General features: G+C 42.2%; 1 protein-coding gene across 17 annotated transcripts in view; it reads right to left on the bottom strand.

Moving 5' to 3' along the window:
• SV2B (synaptic vesicle glycoprotein 2B) overlaps positions 1-24,123 on the bottom strand; it is a 173,548-nt gene that overhangs the window by 60,101 nt on the left and 89,324 nt on the right. For 15 of the 17 annotated variants that reach the window (XM_072737217.1, XM_072737226.1, XM_072737220.1 and 12 more), the window contains one exon: positions 11,357-12,203. In XM_072737217.1, the coding sequence (XP_072593318.1) occupies positions 11,357-11,897 (541 nt within the window). In that variant the 5' untranslated portion in view covers positions 11,898-12,203. Of the gene's footprint in view, positions 1-11,356; positions 12,204-12,874; positions 13,023-24,123 lie in introns of all 17 variants that reach the window. The other 2 variants (XM_072737228.1, XM_072737230.1) reach the window with 1 other exon arrangement.

The following is a 24,123-nucleotide window of genomic DNA, read 5'->3' on the forward strand; positions in this document are numbered from 1 at the left end:
CATTCTTACAGAGCACAATAAGCAAAAACCCTGACATCTCAGCAGTCCTACTGCCACTAAGCATCTGTAAAATACTTAGCTCTCTAACCTGGCTGCACCACAGAATCACCAGGGACCTATTAGCAAATACCTATGCCCACACTTCACCCGTAGAGATTCTGACTTAATTATTCTAGAGCAGGGTCTGTTTCTCTCTAACGTGACCTTATGGGAAGCCAGGACTGAGAAAATTCATCTAGAAGTGGTTCTCTGCTGGAGCTGATCCCCCCCTCTACTACCTCACCCCTCTCTGGGGGATATTTGGTGACTTCTGGATATATTTTTGGTTGTCATAAGTGGGAGCTGGGTGCTTCAGGCATCTGGTGGGGTAAAGGTCTAGGGTTCTGCTAATAGCCTTGAATGCCCAGAACAGGGTCCCAGAGCAAGGAATTATTTAGTCTCAAATGGCAAGAAGGTATGCTGTTGAGAGGGGCCACCAAGAGGACTGGTTCAAAACAATCAGTCACTGATTGCACCGCACAAAATGGCTCGGCAATATTTCTGGTCCCTCCTGCTCCCTCCTCTCCAGAATGTTGTCACTCTGCCATCATGAGCTGGGGTCTATTTCCCCTCCTCCTTGAAATGGAAAAGGTCTTCATGATGGCCTCAGTGAAAAGAATGCAGCGGAAGAAACGCTGCCTGCCTCCTTAGAATTCATCACAAAACAAACAAACAAACATGGAGATATATATCACATCTACTTTATCCATTCATTAATCAATGGACACTTGGGCTGCTTACATTGTAGATAATGCTGCTATATATACATTGGGGTACATGTACCCTTTGAATCAGTGGTATATATACACAGTGGAATGTTACTCAGTAATAAAAAGGATGAAATATTGTCATTTGCAATGATGGATGGAGCTAGAGAGTATTACAGTAAGCAAAATGAGCCAATCAAAAAAAGACAACTGCCATATGATTTCACTCATGTGTGGAATTTAAAAAAAAAAAGAAAACAAATGAGGAAAGAGAAAAAAAGAGAGGGAGGCAAACCAAGAAATATACTCTTAGAGGACACACTGTTGGTTACCAGAATGGAGGTGGGTGGGGGCATGGGTGAAATAGGGGATGGAAATTAAGCAGGGCACTTGTGATGAGCATCAGGTGATGCATGCAAGTGTTGAATCACTATACTGTAGACCTGAAACTAATATTTTACCGTATGCTAACAAGAATTTAAATAAAAACTTAAATATATGGCTTTTACTTGTCTTTCTCCCTCAGAGTAGGCACCTTGGCCACCCTGAGCCAACAAGTATGAAATCTGTCTTGAGGCTGCCATGTTGGTGTAGAGAGACCCTATAACATAAACAGCCCCCAGCTGTTTGTGTCTTCCCAGTCTTGGCACCAGGCATGTGTGAGTGAGCCTTCAGATGATTCTAGCTTCACCTTCCAGTTGCCCTAGGTAAAGCCAAGTAGAACAGAGGCCAGGTGTCTGCCCAGACTGCAGGTTCATTAGCAAAGAAGTCAGGTTCTTTAGCAAAGAAAATGGTGCAAAGGTTTTGGTTCTACAGGGAATGCATGTTTGTTTGTTTGATATGCAGCAATATAGTCAGAAGGAAGCCCACTACAATTCTGTGAAAGATCCGTGGCAGGCTCCCCTTGACTGAGCCAATGACATCAAAGTCTTTATATACTTTTACAGGGGTAGGGCTATCTATATATATTAAGCCCATGTCCAACCCTGCAACTTCCCCTCCATTTGCAATAAATATACCAGTTTACTTGAGAATTCCTCTCATTCATTCCTGTTGTATTTTCCATGGTCAGGGAATCATATTTTCAAATATGTGGATTAAGAGTCTCATGAGCTTTTTTTATTTGCTGAAGTTTTCCATGATGGGGACAAATATAAATATTGGGAGGTCAATATAAATAAATAACTACATCATTTTTATTTTGATAATAAGTAAGTCCATGGTTAACCAAACATCTTTTATTTACAAGGTTTCAAGGAGTGTGCATATAACCATAGAGGGGAAAAATATCCTTCAAGTCTTTGAAAGTCTTATTGCCAAAGGAGATGTTCTGCAAACAGAATAGACAGAATGTGCTCAAGTGTCCTTGCTCTAACCAAGGTTCAAACACGTGAGAAGCTAAACCATCAGGTTTTGCGGATGGATCAGAGGTGCAGGATGAACACTGAGTAAGCACCTACTGTGTGCACATACCAAGCTGCACAGTTAGCATGAGCTTCCATTTAATCCTCCCAGAACCCTGGAGGGTTGCCTATCATCCTCTGTTTCCTTCTCCTCTCTCTCTCTCTCTTTCTCTCTCTCTCTCTCCCTCCTCCCTCTCTCTCCAGACAATGCCATTTACTCCAAGTAAAACTAAAAACTACACATACATAAGCTCCAAATATTGTTGATTCAATGTAGGTTAAAATCAGAGTAAAGGGACGGCCTTTGTTCGGCCCAGGGCCTAGGAGTCCCAGGATCGAGTCCCACATGGGGCTCCCTGCAAGGAGCCTCCTTCTCCCTCTGCTTGTGTCTCTGCCTCTCTCTCTGTGTCTCTCATGAATAAATAAATAAAATATTTTTTAAAAATCAGAGTAAAACCCAGGATACATAAATTTGCACCAGCAAATAATAATTTGAAGTGGTTGACACAAGGGCTTTTGAGACAGAGGTAGGCACCAACCTTTAACGTAGGAGTGAGTGAAAAGGCACAGAAACCAAAACAGCTGTGGGCAGGTGGGAAAGTCCCTCACTCAAAGCCAAATCTATACTTAATCTGTATCCCACATCATGAAAGTGAGGATTTTCTTTGCAAGAAGTTCTCCTTGTAAGATATTTTTTCCCCAAACCTCCATCATTAATTGTGAAGAAAAAAAAAAAGACTCTGAATCTTAAGAACATGATGCTAGGGATCCCTGGGTGGTGCAACGGTTTAGCGCCTGCCTTTGGCCCAGGGCACGATCCTGGAGACCCGGAATCGAATCCCACATCGGGCTCCCGGTGCATGGAGCCTGCTTCTCCCTCTGCCTGTGTCTCTGCCTCTCTCTCTCTCTGTGACTATCATAAATAAATAAAAATTAAAAAAAAAAAGAACATAATGCTAGTTTTTTGGATGGATGATTGGCCAGTGGGTTAGTTGGTTGCACAGGAAATTGTTTTTATTCTTTGTATGTCAGTTTCAAAAATATTGGCTTTATTCATAAGCTTTGTAATAGTCAACCCTTTGCTATGAATGTGCTGATCTTATAATAAACACAACCAGCTGTGGGAAAGTGTAAATCTCTTAAAAGGGGCTAGCTTCTTTGCCCAGATCCTCTGCTTCCTTCCTTGCATAAATTAAATTAAAAATGATACTTATAGCAGAAATATTTTAAATCTCTATATAAAAATTTTCAATTTTTCAAAACACTCAAATGGCATCTACAATTTCCTCGACATACCAGTCCAGGGGCTGCACATTTCTCCCCCAGACCATTCCAGTAATCTGTCAGCTGTCCTATCTCTAGCCTCCCTGACAATCCATTTTTCATTAATGTGGGCTTTGCCAATTGCTGAGTAGATCTACCCCAATGACACATTCCAGAACTGGGGGAATAACCACAGGAGGGTTTGGGGATCCACTGAGTCCTCTGTGAGAGGGACCTGAGCTAAATCTCCATTGATCACCTAACCTCCATGGATTCTTACTCTGCCTGGTGGGCGACAGAGATGTTAGGCTCTCCCAGAATTAGAGCCAGTTCAGAGCCAATGTCTCGCAATCTTCAAAAAGTATCATTATTTCCATTTCCCCAGTGCACAATTGGAAAGATTGTGAGAAAGGATGTTTTTGGTAGTGTACCAGGATCCATCCTCAAAGAGACTCAGCCTCTTCCTCATTCAGGGGTTCTGGGTCTGTAAACTGGCTCAAGTCTGGAAATTGACATGATGCTGCTTTAATGATACAAGTTGGAGTTTTGTTCAATTTACCCAGAATTTTTCTGCTTATACAGAACATGAGTACACTTCCTGCCTGTTTCACTTCTGGAAACTTCTCCACGAATCAGACTGTTCTAATTTCTTCTCTGACCCTGCCAAACTCATTATACTCATTAGCCGGACAAAAAGTTCCAAGGGATTCTGTACATGGTCGCCTTGCCTCTTCAAAGTATTCAAGGATGATAATTTGCGTATCTCTGCTGCCACATCACACCATGGATTGTCAGTGTTCTCTTTACTGGAATAGTCAATCATGTCTATATCTAATCAGATTAGAGAGCCATTTCCAGAAGCACCAGAGCCAATTCTGATTCTCATCCTTAAGATTCTGTTCCTCTAGAACCACTCCCAGTACGAAAACCACTGGGGCAGCTAATCCTCCTAAATCACAGATCCCACCTCGTCATTCCCTTCCTCAAAGGCATTTGATAGCTCCTCATTAAACAGGTCCCCATTGCTTGTGGACTCAGACCTATTGATATAAATAACATACACACACACACACGTGGCCAACCAAAGCAGGCACACACATGTGTGTGTGTGTGTGTGTGTGTGTGTGTGTGTGTGTGTATTCCTAGCAGTGAATTTCACCATCATTAGTATTTATTTTCATGGTGTTAGGTAAGTACTTACTGAGCACATATTTTGTGTCAGGCCCTGGGGCCCAGAGTGGCCCTCCTTTCAGGAACTGACACTCAAAATTCAGGGCCCAAAGAAAAAGTAGTTCATAAATCAAATGTTCTGCCCTGATGTTCACCTCGAATTCACACATAAAACAATTAAAGGATAATTTTCCATGACAGCAGAGTAATAAATGCATCTCCATGGACGAGATGCCTATGGATGAGCTGCCATGGAAATTCAGCTCAAAATTTATTCTAATGAATCCACCCCCTGGGACATTGCTCTGTGTCTGCCCCACAGTTCACACAGACCTCAAGCCCCAGGGGTCTCTTGTTAGGTTCTAAATTACTGTCTTAAGGAGTCCTACTCTTAAGTCCACTGCAGATGGCAAGAAAAACTAAGAGCCAATAAAATACATGCCAAGCAACTAGACCCTTCCAGGAAATCAAAATTCTGAAGGCAAAAATGGAACTCTTGCATGAAAATGGGACTTTCTTTTGGTCAGCATTAAGGTGGGAAGAGTCCACCTTTAGTCCACCAGTTTAAGGAGTATTTTTGTAATCGTGGAGAAACTTTGGTGTCAATGGACAAATCCAGGCAGAGGAGGATGCCGTTGGTTTGCCCTATGTGTCACCAGTATTAAATGCAAGGAAACAAGGCATTGAGATGCCAACAGTGGTTGTCACTTGAAAACATCAAACACAATCCTGAACTACCTACCTTTACCATTATTTCTCTGAGTGATTTTTTACTTATAAATGGAAAATACATTGTATTACCTGAAAGGGGATTAAAAAGAAATGTGAATTCATTCATCAACTACCTAAAATCATGGAATCTCAGAGGCAGACTTCAGAGCAGCCTATTCTCCAGCTCCATCCAGTACACATCTTTGTTTTCTTCATATCTATACAATAAGGATAACATTGGATGTGCCATTGAAAGGTTCCCTATGCTGTTTTATATTTTATATCTACTGTGTGAGCTCTAACTCTGCCTTTAGAATAAAACTCATTGATTTGTGTCAACTACACTTGCATTAAAAAAAGCAGAACATAAAACTGCAAAAATAAATAAATTTAATTAAATACATAATACAGTTGGACATTAAGTATCAGATAGCCTCCCCCTAAGTTTTAACTTTTTAAATGGACTTTAAATAAATAAAAGCATTTTGCTCTGTCTCACAGTGTACAGACAGGCCTTGCCAGAACCATCAATCCTTGAAATGTTCTGAACCACACTCTGAAAACAAGCAGCTGCTTAAAGCACCAGACTAGCATTGAGTTTCTTTGTAAGGAAGTCGTGGTTTTGAAAACAAAGTATTTTATTCCATGAAAAATATATCTTAGACCAGAAAAGTGGTATACAGAATTTTACTTCTTGTTTTGTAATAAACTACCAAGAAACCATTCACATAATAATGTTGATAAGTTAGCACACATATATATATATAAATAAATCTCACTGTGTGCTGTGCCCTGCCTGCTTTGGTTGACCATCAACCAGAGGGAATACCAGACATGCAGTAATACTCAGTAGTTTTAAAAATAATAATGAAGGAAGGTTTTAATTCACAAATGGATGCATTTTCTTTGTCTTAAAAGAGACTGACCACTTGACAGTAAGCAGGGCAGGACCTTCAACACTAACAACATTTTCACAGACTTTTCTTCCCCAAGTGAGATAGTTCTAGATGAGTGACCCACTAAAACACAGCCCTTGAAGGAACTCACTTGCATCTTTCTGAAAGCTCAGGAAAGTGGCACAGAGGCACTCAGATATTTTTGTTACCTGTCCCAGGGACACTTCTCTTATTTTCTGAAACGGATTCATTTGATTCCAGGGAGAAAACTAACAAAATACTCTATGATATGAGGCCTGAGTCTGGGGTGGGAGATGTTCTCTTCCGAATTCTCTTCCTTGGAACATCAAGTTAGGAGTCAAGTCTAGAGGCATCACTTTCTGTTTCTTTTTAAAAGGAAGAGATTCAAGAAGAATGAATGAGAAGAGAGGTCACAGACTGGAAGATATTGGCAAAAGACACATCTTGAGAAAGGACTGTTATCTGAAACATACAAAGAACTCTTAAAACTCAACAATAAGGAAACAATCTAATTTTAAAATGGGCCAAGCACCCTAACAGACACTTACAGAAGTTACATATTTGGTAAGTAAGCATATGAAAAGATGCTCCATGTGGTATGTCATCAGAGAAAGGTAAGTTAAAACAACAAGGAGACACACCTATGACAATGGCCAAAAAGCAGAACATCAAGGACACCAAATGCTGGCCAGGATGTGGAGCAACAGGAGGTCTCATTCACCGTTGGTGGGAATGCAAAATGGTACAGCCACTTTGGAAGGCAGTTTGGCAGTTTTTTACAAAACCAAACGTGTTCTTACCATATGATCCAACAATCACACTCCTTGGTATTTATCCAAAGGAGTTGAAACTTACATCCACACAAAAATCTGCATGCAGATGTTTAAGGCGGCTTTATTCTGGTTGCCAAAACTTGAAAGCAACCAAGATGTCCTTCAGTAGGTGAATAGATAAATAAACTGTGGTACAATGGGATCATATTCAGCACTAAAAAGACATGCACTATCAACCCATGAAAGAAATGTAAATGCACATTATTCAGGTGAAAGAAGCCTGTGTGAAAAGGCTACATACTGTATGATCCAACTATACAACATTCTGGAAAAGGCACAATCTTATGGAAACAACAACAACAAAAATCAGTGGTTTCCGGGGATTGGAGTCAGGGAAGGGCTGAATGGGCAGAGCACAGAGGATTTTTTAGGGTAGTGAAACATCCTTGTATGATACTATTTATAATAGATGCATGTCATTATACATTTGTCCAAATGCATTGAGTGTATAACACCAAGAGTGGGCCCTAAATTGAAAGTAAAGTACAAGTTTGGGGTGACAATGATGTGTCCACAAGGGTTAAACAATTATAACAAATGTATCATTCTAGTGGGAGGTGGAATATTGGTAATGGGGGGAGATCAGGCATGTGTAGGGGCAGAGTCATATGGGAAATCTCTGTACCTTCCTCTCAGTTTGGCTGTGAACCTAAAACTGCTCTAAAAAGATTAAGTCTTAGGGGCACCTGGGTGGCTCAGTTGGTTAAGTGTCTGGCCTTGGCTCAAGTTGTGGTCTCTGGTTCCTGGGATCACATCAGGCTCCCTGCTCAGCAGAGTGTCTGCTTCTCCCTCCCCCTCTGCCTGCTGCTCCCCCTACATGTGCATGCTCTCTTTCTGTCTAATAAAAAAAAAAAAGTCTTACACACAAACATACACACACACACACACACACACACACACAGAGGGAAGGGAAAGAAAGAAAGAACTGGGTTAGCACAGAAGAGAGGAGGCCTTGTTACCGGCCAACGTAGGACAGCTTGACCTTAAAAGCCTACAAAAAATAATTTGGCCTGAAAAAAAATGTGCAATGTCATCACCTGAGAAGATCTAGGCCTGAATTTAGGTGGCTCCTCATTATCAAGCCATCAGTTTAGTAACAATAACAACTATTTAATAATAATAATAACAAGATATCTCAAGCACCTATTACATGCAAGGCACTGTTTTAGGAAAGTTAAATGCATTGAACTCACTGAAACTTCACATAACCCTTAAATTAAAGCCTGCTGTCATCTCCATTTTGCAGGCAAGGAAACGAAGGCATAGAGAAGCTAAGCCACTTTCCCCAAATCACCCTACTAGGAATTGGCAGAGCAAGAACTCAAACCCAGGCCACCTGGCTCCAGCATGCATGCTGCTCCATTATGTCACTGCAAATATAATTTGTGGCAAATGCTGGGAAGGATAATGTCAAGATACAAAGTAGCAAGAACTAACAGTTGTTCAGGACTTATGTAGAGCTGGTTGCTCTACCAGCTTTATCTAATTTAGTTCTCATCAAAAAAAAAAAAAAAAAAAAAAGGTACCATTACCCTAGTCCACATACGGGAAACTCAGAGAATTTATGACTTGCCCAAGGTCACTAACTGACAAATGATATAGTTAGTGGCCAAATCATAGTGGCCAGACTCTAGGGCCCACCCCATCATCTATGACACCATGTTACCTCTCTGTTGGAAGCAATCTATGGTCCTCTAAGCAATCTATGGGGTTGCTTGATGACATGGAAAGAAGGCCTGTCCCATGGCATGACCTCTTTTCCAAAGACCATGTAGGAGAGAAAGGTAGTATGGTGGAGCAGAATGAGTAGAGACTCAAATCAGACAGACCTGGATTGAAATCTCAGCTCCAGCAATTACTGTGTAAGCTAGAATATAGCTCTCTGAGCCTGCTTCCTGTCATGTACAAATGGGGTAAAACTCCTCTAACCACCATGGTGACCATGACGGTCAGATGAGATGGCGTGTGGAAATGCTGGACCCTGGAGACCATTCCACCATCTACTGCCCCAGATCCATTTCCTTGACCACAAAGGGAGCCCCAGAAGTCCATCTCTGGTCTGGTAGTTTGCATGTCCTTCTTGGGCTGAGTCATAGTGTCTTCTTGGTAAATACTGAAAGCAAAATTGCACAAGCATGAGCTCTCCAGATTAGGACCCTGTTCCCTCAACTCCCAGCAATTGCCCTAGGAGCCATTAGTAGCTCCAACTATACCATGGCTCTATTAATGAGGTTGCCAGGCACCAGGATGGCAGAGAGACCAAGAGGGCATGAAATCATTCCTGACATTGCCAATTTGGCCTAATGGGGACCCAGGGTTTCAGCTGAGAATACCACAAAGCAAATCAATACTTTGGAAATATTTAGATAAGTTAGGGGCTGTATGCTTTGGTTTGGGGCTTGGGGTTTGTTTTTTGCCCTTATCAAAAAAAAAAAAAAAAAGGATTCAAACTTAAAAGCACAGAGCAGAATTTTTTAAATAAGAATACAATTTTAAAAGCAACTAAAATTTTGTTGGTGTTTAAAAACTTCAAGTGATAGCCTTGCTCCTCAAATCATTCTTTCTACTTGTCCATACTCAGTCTCTTCTGGTTCCCTAACGATCATATCTGACACATTAATCATTTTTTTACATTAATCATTTTAAATGGCCCTTTAGTTAGGCAGAAATGGATAAAACAAATTTTAAAAGCTTCCAGGAGCAATTCTTTATTGCAGATGTTTTCTTTATTTTATATCCCAACCTTATTTATAGCGGCTTTATATCAGGGCTGTCAAACTACAGCCCATAGGCTAAATCCAGCCCTTTGTCTTTTTTCATAAATGAAGTTTTATTGGAACAAGTTATGCCCATGTGTTTGTGCGTTGTCTATGACTTCTTTTGTGCTACCAAGGCAGAGTTGAGTGGTGGTGACAGACTATCTGGGCTTGCAGAGCCTAAAATATTTAGTATCTGGGTCTTTATGGAAAATGTTGCCAACACTGCTTTTAAAAAAAAAAAGGTTTATTTATTTCAGAGAGAGAGAGAGCATGAGGGGACGGGCAAGGAGAGAGAGAATCTGAAGCAGACCCCATGCTGAGCATGGAGCCCAACTCAGGGCTCACTCTCATGACCCTGAGATCAGGACTTTGAGATCAGGACCTGAGCCAAAACCAAGTCAGATGGTTAACTGATTGTACCACCCAGGCACCCTTGCCAGAGCTTGCTTTAAAGCAAGTACTAGGGAAAAGAGTTATATAAGATACTTCATAGCACTTATCTCTACAGTAATTAAATAAGTCTCTGTGTTTGTTAATGCCTGTGTGTTCTGCTGTGTGAGTCCCTTGAGAGGCAAAGACTATGTCAATCTGATTCAATATTTCCTCCCCAAGGCTGAACATAGAGACTGGCACACAGTATACATGTAACAAATATTTGTTGAATTAATAAACTAAGTTGCTAGATAGGTTTTGGGTTCTTGAATGTTCTTAAGAATATGACTTACATCAAGTTCTCAATAACCGTATGTTTGGTAAATAATCAACTGCATGGACTTTACATTTAGACGTGGATATGTTTGCAAGATGTTTAATGATCAAGACAAACCCTTGTCTGTATTATGATGAATCTCTTGTATACCACGCCATTGGTGACCTTCCTCTCTCTAACTTAAAATCCTCTTTGTCTCAGGTCCTGATATCTGACACTTTGACTCTGATGGTTCAAGTCTCATTACTGACTTGCAAAGCTGGTCCTCCATCCTGTGGAATCCATCTGTCCTTCACAGTGTGGTTCCCAATGGCCTGCAGGGGTCCTAGGGGTAAGTTCAGTCCAGCATGCATCCCCAAGGTACATGGGTAGTCAGCCCAGTAACATCTACATACAAGAGAAACTGGTAGCAGATGCCACTGGATTCTAGAAGGACACAGAGAGGGCTAAGTGGAACAGGCCTTCTGGCCTACCACTCACAAAATGTGTTTGTCATTTGGATATGGTTTAATATCCAAATGGGAGATGGCTTAATATGAAGATGAGAGAGGTCTGACTCTCAAAAAGGCGATAGGATTTGGAAAAAGAAACAAGAACTTGAGAGTCAGACAGACCTGAGCAGGGGTTCAAGCTCCAGTACTTACTAGCTGGGTAAACTTGAGCAAATTAATTGTCTCTGAGATAAATTTACCTTAAAGACAAATGGATGTAATGTGAGAACATTACAAGGGCATTGTGATAGATTTAAGGCACCCAATTGTGACAGGTGCTATACAAATTTTATTGCTCTTTCCCCTTCATGATTTAATACCACAAGAGAATGATCTTTGGAAATTTCTACTTACCAAGCATTCCTTTTTTGGAACTGGACAGACACATGTCCTTCTCTGCACTGGGCAGGACAAAACTCACCACGAACACCTCCACTCCATCAGCCATCAGAGCCAAACCCAAGACAAAAAAGAGGATCCACTGGAAACGTCCATGGCCACACTCATCAATGATGGTCTCATACTGGTGGGCCAACTGCTCCTCATCTTCCATCCTCTCGGCCATCAGGTCAGCCTGGCCCCGAAGGCCATCTGCCCTGGAGGGCGCCATCTTGGCCTGCTTGGCCTTGACATCATCTGGGTGAGGGATGCCCTGGTACTCGCCCTCATAGATCTCATCCTCCTCGTCATGGCCTTCTGTAACATCACTCTGTGCATCCTCCTCTGGGTTGGACTCATTGCCACGATAATAGGCATCATTGGGGGCATAGCCCTCATAGTTGTCCTGATACTTGTAGTCATCCATTCCTTGGTTCCGGGACTGCCGGGTCGCCTCTCGAGCTATATCCCTTGCACCGTGGTAAAGGTTTGGGCTATTTCGATAACCATCATCCATCGTATGTGCAGAGGTGTAAATGAAGAAACTGTTTGTGTGACTTCTTGGTTGATTCTCCCTCTTATCTCCCAAACAGAGTAGATTTATCCAAAAACAATGTAAGTATCCTTTTGCATTCGATGTCTATTGGAAGTCTTTGGAAAGTTTCAAATTCTGGTCTGGTCTCCTTCAGTGACCCAGCAGTGTTTTGTTTTGTGGGGGAAATGTTGATTAGAAATGGGGCCAGCTGTTTTCCTTGACAAGGAGCCCACAGGACTTGGCAGCTTGCTGGCAGGACTGATTTGTTCTGCTACTGAAGGTTATGCCCTGGGAGTACAGAGAAGAGAGAGAGGAAGTGTTACAAAATGCAGAAATTATGAGAAAATACTCTCAGAACTAAATATGTTTACTAATGCCAGTGCTTCACGTGTTAAGTGGAAGAAATCTTGATTAGACATTTGGATTCGTATCAAATGAATAAAGACTGAATCAGTGAGACAAAGCGGAAGGAAAGAAAGAACAGTGGTCAGAGAAGCCCTTGGTGGTATTGATTAATCTATGGAAGGGGTCAACTCTTACACAGGAAGGAAATAGAAAGTGGGCAAGGGAGTCTCAATATAAGACAATTTGTGGTTTTTTTTTTTTTTAGATTTTATTTAATTATTCATGAGAGACACACAGAAAGAGACAGAGACATAGGCAGAGGGAGAAGCAGGCTTCCTGTAGGGAGCCTGATGTGGGACTTGATCTGAGGACCCAGGGATCATGACCTGAGCCAGAGGCAGACACTCAACCACTGAGTCACCAGGTGCCCCATGTGCTACTGGTTTTCTGTTAGAATTTATCAAGCTTTTGGCAACAGGACAGGTTTATTACAACTCAGCTTCTGTTAAGAAAATGGCCAGCTTTTCTAACTTTGTTACCAAGTGCCTATACGATTTTACATCCAGAAAGGTGTGGCAAACATCGAGGACCGTTTCTCCAAAGGCCCAACTCACTTGGAGACTCAGCACTGAGGGTCAAGGACCACTGTGACCTTGAACTTGGCTGGAAAAGCTGCTGAAGACTCAGAGCCAGAGAGCTTGATTCCACCGCGTCAGACCTGTGTGACCATGCTCACGTCTCTCTGAGCCTCCATTTTCTCATCTGTAAAATGGGGATAACAATACTAGCTAACTCATAAGGTCATTCATAAAATGCTTGGGACAGTATCAGACCTGAGTGGGAAACACTATTTAAGCCTTGACATTGTCATTCTTTTTTTTTTTTTTTTTTTCTAGTCTCAATTGTGGAAACCAGGACCTAGTGCTATCAGAGCCAAAGTCAATCTCTGTGGCCACTTGTTACGGAGTGACTGGCACACTCTGTCCCAATCACATCCTTTCAAAACACAGCTCTTACGAGGTTTGGAGCCACCACCACATGAAGTGTACCATGTGCCAGAAACTGCTAAAATGTGCCACATCCCTTCTCCCTATTTCTCACAATGATCAAAACAAGAAGAAAATATTTGTACTTTATTTTACAGATAGAGAAACTGTGGCTCAGATGGAGTTAGGTCAAGATCAAACAGCCAGGAGTCAACGCCAGACCTGCTGATTCCCAAAGTCAATTCTTTCCATGGCACCCGTGCTTCCCAAATGCTATTCAGAGGGACTGTCACATTAAATCACCTGGAGGACTTTAGAATACAGATTCCCAGCACACACAGAGGGGCTGGTTCAAGCTCAGGAGTCCAAGTTTTCACACAGCTCCCCAGGGCAACACGGAGTCCCACCTGCTCCCTGAGCAGCCCTCAGGGGCAGAGGCAAGGCTATCCCATACACCTGACCCCACTTTAGCTCTCTCTGGCTGCCAGACACCTTCACTGGAACTGCCAGAAACCCACTCCCCAGGTCAACCCACCTGCTGTCATATATACGTGCCATCAACCTTTACAGGTCAACCTGTTCCATCTGAAATCCACACTGATCTGTTGCCACATTCAGCAGATGCCACCCCACAATGGACAGGACACATCCTCGTGATGCTGACGGCACAGCCCTGGGTCCCCTGCCCCAATGCCTACCTGCCTGGCTCTCCCCACCTTCAGCCCTGGACAGTCTCCAGCTCTGGAACTCATGTGACTCAAAACCAAAAAACACTTCTGGGTGATGCCGGAGACCAGTGGTTCTCAGACGAAGGGTGGGCCCAAACCACAGTGGCTTGAAGCACTTATTAGACACGCAAACCCTGGAACCCCTCCTCCAAAGCCTCTGAACTTGCAGAGCAGTGGGTGAGACCTGGAAACCTACATTTTCCACAAACATCCCAAGGACTCCAGGGGACACCCCTCTCAGAAACAGTGTCATAGGAGCCAGCAAGAAAGATTTACTAAGGACTGATTCTCACTTTATCTTTTCAGACTTTCACCATCTCTAGTAAATAAATTTGTATTAGACCATGCTGGCCTGAACCATGTCAGATTAATATTCTAAATGTTTTTATTATATCCATTTAGGAACCACAGGAAGAATATAAATCACATGTAAACAGCATGAGAGTTTCACAGAATGCTATATAAAAAATATAAAAAAAATACAGAGAAAGAATGCCAACTGCCTGAGATCTGGTGTGTTATTTCCATCCTGGGGGCTCTGCAAAAAATGTCATGAACCAGAAATGATAGATTTGCAATTCTAAAAGCACATGTGGGAAATGTCACAAGGGGCAGAGGTCCTGGGATTTGCTTTGTGGAAAGAAACGGATCTTCGTTGAAGCTGATTCCACTTATCTGATCCAGTGAAATGAACTGCTGCAAATGGCAAGCGCAGTAGAGTAGACAGGAATCGCTGTCGGGTGTTGTAGGGTTGTTTTCTCTTCCATTGAGAAATGCCAAGTTATCTCTCCAGCAAAGCTTTTCGTAGAGAATACAATCTTTAATCACTTTCAGTGTTATGGGTTGAAATGTGAATCCCTAAGAAGGTATATTGAAGCACTAATCCCCAGGACCTCAGAATGTGACCTTATTTGGAAATATGGTCTTTCTAGAAGTAATTGAGTTAAGATGAGATCATTAGGGTGGGCTCTAATCCAGTATGACTGATGACCTTATACAGAGGGGAAATTTGGACTCAGATACTGATCTGAATAGAGGGAAGATGACATGACACCGGGAGAGTGCCACCATCAACAAGCCGGGGAATAACTAAGGCTACCTGAAGCTAGAGGAGAAGCCTGGAACAGTTTCCCTCACTGCCCTCCAAAGGAACTAATTTTGGATTTCTAGCCTTTAGAACCATGAGACAGTGAATTTCTTTAAGCCACCCACTTTGTGGTACTTGGTTAAGGCAGCCCCAGCCAAGAAACTAATGAATTCAACATTAACCTAACCAGCAATAACAAAAGAAGCACGAGAGCCACTATGTACCGAAAAGCAAACTCATTTATCTTCACAGCCAGTAGTGAAGCAAAACCATTCTCTCCATTTCATGGATGAAGAAAACTGAGGGTTAGGGAGGAATAAAGAATGTGTCCAAGTTAACGTGGAGAACCGATGTCAGGGATTAGATTTGAAGCAGGTTCACAGAGAACCTTAAAGAGGAGGTACAAGGGAGAGAGACTGAACTCCAAAGAGACAAGCCAAGGTCACACACTGAGTTGCCTGCAGAGCCAAGAGTGGCATCAAGCTTCTGATACCCTGGTTAGGCTTTGTGCACTCATCCTCCACAAAGGTCCCCCAGGACCTTTGGTGCTTCAGACATTGTGATTAATATGATATGACTTGAGCCCCATTCTCAAGACATCCACCCCTCATGGAAGAGTTAGACAGAACAATGCAGTAATAAAAATGACGATCTTAATTATTAATAATATTATCTTTTATTTATCAAATACTTGCCTTGTGGCTTTGTGCTAGGTACTATGCTAAGTGTATCACGTGTATCCTGAATTTTTAACCAGGACAACAACCCTACGAGGCAAGGAGTATCATTACAAACTCATTTCACAGTGAATAAGACTAATGCTAGGACATCACAATCGTAGGCTCTCCCAAGGTGGTTCCGAAGAGGGACGGGTTGTTTATGCGCTGGGATGTGCTAGCATCCTAGAAGCTGGGGACCGTCCAGGGCAGGAAAGGGCTCAGAGAAGCCAGAAGGGAGAGGAGGCCATTGCACACTGGAGAACAAGGATCAGTAAAGTTATGGAGGAGAACATGGCTTAACTTGTTTGGGCAGCAATGAAGCACCTGCCTATAGTGGATGACCCTAGAAGGGAGGCTTACAGGCGATACACTGGGGGAGGGAAGATCAGTCAGTCTGCACACCCTGCTCTGGGACTGAGAATTTTCCTCTGAGCAAAGGGAGCCATGACAGTTGTTGAAGTTGGCAGAGCAGTGTGTCACGCAGAGCAGGGATCTAGAAAGATCTCCCTGGTGGGGATACATGGCCTGGTTTCTAGGAGAAAACCTGTGAACAATGAAACTAAGTAGAAGTTTTTCATGGAGGGGAGGAGTAATAATCCAGAGGTGAGGTTAGGCCAGGATAAAGGTGGTAGGCCATGAGGACAGATATGAGGAGACTCCCACAGGAGAGTAAGTGCTACATTTCCTGTCAGCTGAGAAGGAGAAGGTGAGGTGACTAGGATGGTGGTGTCTCTAGGGAAGGGCGCAGACTCTAGCCAGGAAATCTTTCCAGAATGCTCCAGTTGCTGTATAATGAAAACAAACAAAAATATTCTTCCAGACTTCTTTCAGACTGCCTTTTGGGTGGGGTGGTGGGACACAGAGCAGAGTGGTTCAAAAGCACAAACCGGTGTCAGAGGGCCCCAGTTCAAGTCCTGACTGCCACGCCCTATGACCTGGGCACAAGCTCTTAACCACTCTGTGCCTCAATTTTCTTATCTGTAAAATGACTATAAAAGTACCCAGTTGAGATAATCCATGAAGAGCGCTCAGCCTGGTGCCTGGCGCAGATGTGACCGATGTAAATTTGATATAATTATCGTTGTTGTTGCTGTCATTATGATCATTATCTGACTGAGCGTTGACAATTAAAATGTAGCCAGGATCCCAGCTTGAGCCCAGCCCAGCTCTGCTTGAGATGTGGGGGTCCATCTGGGCCACGCTGGGGAACCAAATACAAGAGAAAAACAAACTGACATTTAGCTCCTCCTGAAAACCACTGCTCTCAGACGCATGCCAGCCCTAACCACGTCAGCCTCTTCTCTCACCTCTCACATTCTCTGAACCTCGGGGTCTGTGCTATTCGACTCAGCATCACTGTGTGGTAAACCCTTGCGTGTAATTAAATATCACGGAGAACAAAGCTAAAAATAATATTATAATAAAATGATGTAATGCTTCCCAAAATGTGTGCTCTAGAATGTTAGGCCTTTCATAAGCTCATCTCAGGAGGGGTGGTGGGAGGAGAGGGAGAGAATTGCAAGAGCAAATAAGTTTAGGAAACATGGCATATCCTATTCACCATTCTCTTCTGGAGATTAAAACTGTACATTTCTATGTTAAAGTCTGTGAAAGGGACGCCTGGGTGGCTTAGCGGTTAAGCGTCTGTCTTCGGCTCAGGGCATGATCCTGGAGTCCCGGGATTGAGTCCCATATCGGGATTTCTGCATGGAGCCTGCTTCTCCCTCTGCTTATGTCTCTGCCTCTCTCTTTCTGTGTTTCTCATAAATAAATAAATAAAATCTTAAAAAAAAACTCTGTGAAAGACCTAAATAGATATATATTTAATACCACAATGAGCTGTACAACATACCCATTGGAACAACTCCAATCAACAGACAGACAATAGCAAGGATGGGCTGGGATGTGCTGAATCAGAACCCTCAAACATCGGGGCTAGGAATGAAGAATGGTTCAGCTCCTTTGGAAAACAGTTTGGCAGCTTCTTAAAATGTTAAACATGCACTTACAAAATAAGCCAGCAGTTCCATCCTAAGAATCTACCTGGGAGAAATTTTAAAAAAATAAAAAACAAACATATGCCCACTCTAAAGACTAATACAGGAATGCTGATAATAGTATAATTTATAATGGCCCCAAACTGGGAACAATACAAACATCCATCACAAAATGTGGTATATCCAGGCAATAGTATAATCATCAGCAATAAAAAAGCACAAGGTACTGATACATACTACAACATGGATGAACCTCAAAAACATTATGCCAAGTCAAAGAAGCCAAACACCAAAGGCCTTATTTTATAGTATTCCATTGATATGAAATGTCCAGAACAGACAAAAATCCATAGAACCGGAGTGCAGATTATTGGTTGCCAAAGCGAGGGGTGGAAGTGGGGATTGACTGTAAGTAAACTTCAGGAAATTTGGGTTGGGGAATGACAGAAATGTTTTAAAACTGGATTGTAGTGATGGTTGCACAGCTTCATAAGTTTACTAAGAAACCATTGAAATGTATATTCATGAGTGGATTTAATGGTATATACGTTATACCTCAATAAAACTCGTGTTCTTTCCCTCACCAAAATAAATCCATTTAACTTGTTGAAATCAGTGTTTCCCATAATCACCACCTCTTTTTCCTTGGAACCTGTGTTAACATCCATGGAATCCAAGCTTTTCCAAACAGTTACACACTACTTTTGTGCCTATAGTTGTAGGTATATTCATCCTATGATTTTCTCGTGTCTTGAAAGCCCACGTGGTGAGCATCCCAAAGTCTACTTGCATGTGGGACCAAGAGCTTCCTATTGGAAGAGAGAAGCGGGGAGCACAGCCTGGTCACAGCCCAATGGGTCACAACTGGAGGAAATGCATAACTCAGATTTTTCACCGGATTCAGTCAAATCTTGGTGATGTATCAAGAGCCTGGAATGTAGCAACTTCAGCGCAAGCAACAACAAATGATGGTCCCCTTAGTAAAGATACTAATGTCCTCAACACTCACCCCTGGAAAGCTGGGCACACTCTCTGGCCCCATTGGCAGGAATCACCAGTAGCTGTACCCTCAAGTGCAATTGGCTTTGAAGGGAGATTCACTCTAGTGAGCCAGGGCAGAAGAAAATGGCAGACAACCTAGACCAGAAGGACTAATACACCAAGTCATGAGCTAGACTTGAGCACCCCTGAAATTATTTGGCAGGAATTTAGGGGGAACTGAAGCATATAAAGGTTTGTGAGTAAATGTTATTTGAGAATCTTGCTGTAATTCTATTTACATGAACAAGAGGTAGGGTAGTCAACAAACTCCAGTGGGTAGTAATCAGATGTTCAATGGGTCAGTTAGCTTTGCAGGCACCTCTTCCTTAAGTTTCCATCCTAATTGTGTAAGTCATAACAAAAATGAGTGCTGAGAGAGGTCAGGAGGACTCAGTATAAAACATTGTAAGCTAGATAAGAGAAAGATCACCAGATCACTGGATAGAGGACCTGAGTTAAAGTCCTATCTCTTAGGGCAGCCCGGGTGGCTCAGCAGTTTAGCACTGCCTTCAGCCCAGGGTGTGATCCTAGAGACCGGGGATCAAGTCCCACATTGGGCTTCCTGCATGCAGCCTGCTTCTCCCTCTGCCTGTGTCTCTGCCTCTCTCTCTGTGTCTCTCATAAATAAATAAAATCTTTAAAAACAAAACAAAACAAAAAAACAAAGCATTATTTAGAACATCAAACCTGGAAAACAAGCATATATTAAATAATGGGGAATAGGTAAATAAATGTTCACATACTCATACAGTTAAATATTACTATGTTATAAAAATTATGTTCTTTGAAAGACTTATTAAAAAAAGAGAAGAAAATGATCGCACTATAATAGTAGGGGAAAATGCTAAGCAAATCATATATTCATATCATTTTACCAGTAGTTTCCATAATATTATATATTACAAATATGTATTTTTATTATGCAAATGTATCCAGCAGAGTGATTTGTTAAGATGTTAATGTTTGCCTGGTACTCCCTGAAATGCTAATTTTCTCCCTCTTGGCTCCTCTGTGTGCTAAAGGCAAGTAATGTTTTCCATGGTGTGGTCCTCAAATCACCTGCAGGAGAATCATTTTGTGCCAGATAAATACAGATTCCTGGACCCCATTCCAAATCTTCTGAAACAAAAAGGGGACAGAAATCTGTTTTGCTAGCAAGTTCTCCAGGTAATTTGTGCTTACTCAATGTCATGAATCTCTGCCCTATGTTCTTCCTTCCTCAGGAAGCAGGTGACATTTATGTGTGTCATCGATTCAAGGGCAAGACCAAAGAAGGCTCCTACCCAGTCTTCACACTATTAGGCCCTTCAAGAGCTAAGCTAAAAGGGAAGACAACAGGTACTGGTGTTTTGACATGTAGATGAGGTGCCCAAGCTCTGGGAGAGGGGAACTCTAAGAAGTAGGAAGTGAGTTCCCTGAGAGGAGACCCCCGTCCCTCTCGTAGGCATCACTCTGGATGGGGAAGAGCTGGGGACATCTATGGAGCCTATTAACCCTGCAGCCTTGAGACCAGCCACGTGGATCCCACCCAGTTGTACAATCCGTAAACAGAAACAAGAATTGTTGAGTGGTGTCACTGTATTCATCCACACTAAAACTGCCTAGCAGATGGTGCAAAGCTGGCTCCTGTAGGCAGACCTGAGAAGCAGCAAGAACAAGGACCATGGTGGCCATAGCCATGGGCTGTGAGCCAGGCACTCCCTCTGTTCAGGGAACCACATAAGTGGTCCAGCAGAGCAGGGAAGGAAGCTTTAACAAAGAGTGATAATGGCCATCTTATCAACACTACTTGCGATTTGATGAAGAAAAACACTTTTAACGTTCTTTCTTGCCCTGGGTAATGTTATAAAGCAAATTCTTGCCCACTGCACACATTTTCAGATACCAGCTTTGCTTCTTATAAGCTCAGAAAATCAGAGCAAGTTATTTAACCTTTAGGCTGCAGTTTCTTCATGTGTGAAATGAAAAGAATACAGATTTTTATTCATTGGGTTGTTATGAGAGTTAAATGAGTCAATATGTTCAGAAACCTTTGATAAGAGCTCAGTAAAAATAGCTATTGTTATATCAATGCCCAACACATAGATCTGCATTTCAACATATTTACTAACCTCTGCAGCAATGCCTAAGAGGGCCAAAATGACAATAAGAGCCTTACCTTTACCCTACTACTTGACCAGCAAATCTGCAGCCTTTGAGGTGAGACCTTCTGGATGTTTAGCACTCCACTCTGCTGCAACCCTGCTCTGAATCCCCACCCCCAACCCTCACTCCCAGACCTCTCCCCACCACCCTATATCAGCTCCCTTCTCTGGGGATCCTGACCCTGACCCACATCCCTGTAGTCATGAGCTAATATTGTGCTCCTAAATGATTGATGCCCAAGACTGGCATTTCCCAAAGTGGAAGATGCTATATCTTTTGTGGGACCTGACATCATTTCAAAAGATGTTCAAGCATAGCATTAAATACCATTGAATCACAGAGAAGAAGGGTGATTGTATTTTCAATGTTCTTTCAATCCCTTTTGATAGTCAGGGACATCAAAATCTTCTTTGGGGGACCAGTACAGCTCTACCACCTACCTGCTAACTAGTGAATTGCCCTTTTGCAACAAAGTGAGAACCTTTTGCAACAAAGTACAAACAAGATTAGCTTCGTAGCCTTTAGCAGGGAACAGTGTCTGGCTGAACATCAGTAACATAACACTGTGTTGTTTTCATTGTGTTTGTTTTTATAGTTACCCTATGGTTACAGGAGTGATATAGTTTCCTTCCTAAGTAAAGGTATTCTATTAATAAGAATGGGTTGATTTTTTTAATTAAATGGGAGTACAGGTGATGTTTGATCTTTGCCAGTGATATGGTAAAAGTCTCAAGAATCATGCATGATTGATGGAAAACTGGCAAATACCACCCAGACAGAAAATGCTGTCTTCCAAGTAGAAGGAACGCAACATTTTCTCACTTGAGTACTAAAAATGTATCATCTCATTTAACTTCACAACACTGCAAGATGGATAACCTTATTTCTCTATTCCATAGAAGAAAAAACAAGCTCAGAGAGGTTGAGGCACTTGTCAAGGTTATACAGCTAGTAAGTTCGAGAGTCAGATTCAAACTCTCCACCTATACTAGGCTTCTGCCCCCTTACCCTTACTTCCTCTCCTGTTGCCAGCTCAAAAAAAAAAAAAAAAACAAAAACAAAAACAAAAACAAAAAACCTTGCATGTGTGCAGGAATCTATTGGCTACTACTGAGAGGGCCTGCCCACCAGACAACTCAGAGCCCCCAACCCAGGTCCTTGGGATCTGGGTTCCTCTATTCTATACCAGAACATTCTTCTACCATCCCACTTTACCTTACAATCAGGCACACTCAACGAGTATATACTGTCCATGAACAACTGAGCACAACCCTGGTATGTTCACTTAGAAACACACGTGCCCAAGTAAATGATCAAACTCACAAAATTATATAGTGAATCCTGCAAATGTGGATGGAAAATTTTCCCATTCTTGCCTTCTGGGTTCTTTGGCTGACCTAATAATTGACATAAGATAGATTAACAGGAAAAAAAACAAATTTAATTTTGTATGTAGATGAGCACTATAAAAATATGATACTCAAGTGACCAAAGCAGGCAGCTTTTATACCTTTTAGACAAAGAAACAATAAATTTGTGAAGAATTGACCAGATGAAGGGATTTGATCTTGGGATAGTAAATTAGTTAAGAAGTGACAAGTGTTCTTCACACAGCCCTCTTGGCCCTCAATTCCCTATGTTTGGTGACAAGGATGCCTTCTACCCTCCTGGTACAAGGAGCGTATCTTTCACAAGGGGGATTTATTTTCTGCTTTCAGAGGAACAAAGGAGAATCTGAGGATCCTTCTTGCAACAATTCTTTCTTAAGTAAGCTCAATTCAAAATAATCAATAGGCCAAGGCATCTTTTGGGGTGGCATATTCTGTTCTTCTTCGGTGATGCCAAATTATCTAATGATGTACCTGCAAGGGAGCTGATGGGTCAAGAGGGAGTGCAGGAGGATTCTGGGAGGATGGCTGGAGATAAATGTGGAAAAGAAGTTAGAGCCAGACTGGGAAGGTCCTTGAATGACAACAGAGGGTATTCAACTAATTGATGCCTCAACGCTCAAGGAGGCTAGAAGAAGAGAAAAGAATGGCAGCAAGTTTTGTTTTGTTTCCTGAGAAGCAATACTTCCTTTGGAAAGAAAAGAGCTGTTAAAATTGAACCCCTTTGCTACACAGATCCACCAGGAGCCTTAGAGAACACAACACAGAGCTATCTAAGGGAACATTTATAGGTAGGTCACGTTGCTGATGGACTTCAATCTCCCAGAGCAAGAAGAGCTATTAGAACCTGCTGCGCCTTTCAGACACATTTTTGTCCTTCCCCAAATAGATGTGATTCAAAAACAGTCCTCCTGGTTGAAAGACCGGCTTGAAGAGAAGGAACAAATAGTTTAGACAACAACACCAATAATAGAATTGAATATAACTTTGAAGACTACCATGGCCATCATCTAGGAAAGCCAGAGATCCCCTCCTTATGTGGCCCGCAGATTTTGCCAGCTGACCCTATTTGCTTTTAACTTTTGACCTGATGCCAAACAAACAAGGCCTGGAGTCATGCCCTGAGCTCCACCCCACTGACACAGCCTTGTGCATCGCTCAACTGGATTCCCTCGACACAGCCCCCTTCCACGCAGCATGACTCAAATCTCTTAAGTAGCTTCTCAAGACCTTCAAAACACTGTCCTTAATTTGCCCTTGAAAGACCCTCATGAAAATCCATCCACCTCCCTGGCTTCATTTATTCCCTTCCTGGTAGCCCCGTCCTAGGGGATTAGCCCTACTGAATTGTCATTATGATAGTCGGTCCCAATTTCATGAGTACTTCGGTGGGCTCCTATATTACATGGTAGGTGCTGGGTGCCAAGTGCCATGAACCCCAAGGAGATTATAACAAGCTTCTGCCCTCATAGCCCTCATATTCTAGCTGATTGAAATTTTACTAAATCTAAAAACAACAGTCTTTCTGTAAGGATAGAGTCTTCTTTTCACCCATGAGCTATTCTCCATCTTTTGCTTTGTTAGAACCTTTGCAAATCTACCCCCCAAAAAGTAAAAATACAGAACTGGCATGAAACAAATATGTTACTCCAGGAGAGGATTCTGGTTAAAAGTCTGGATCTCTAAAAACTTTGTAGATATAGATCTGTGAAGAACATAAAGACTGGCAGATGGACAAACTGATGGAGATGATATCAAGGAGAATCCAAGAT

The sequence above is a fragment of the Vulpes vulpes genome, chromosome 14 (genome assembly GCF_048418805.1).
Source record: "Vulpes vulpes isolate BD-2025 chromosome 14, VulVul3, whole genome shotgun sequence".
In the NCBI taxonomy this organism is placed as follows: Eukaryota; Metazoa; Chordata; class Mammalia; order Carnivora; family Canidae; genus Vulpes; species Vulpes vulpes.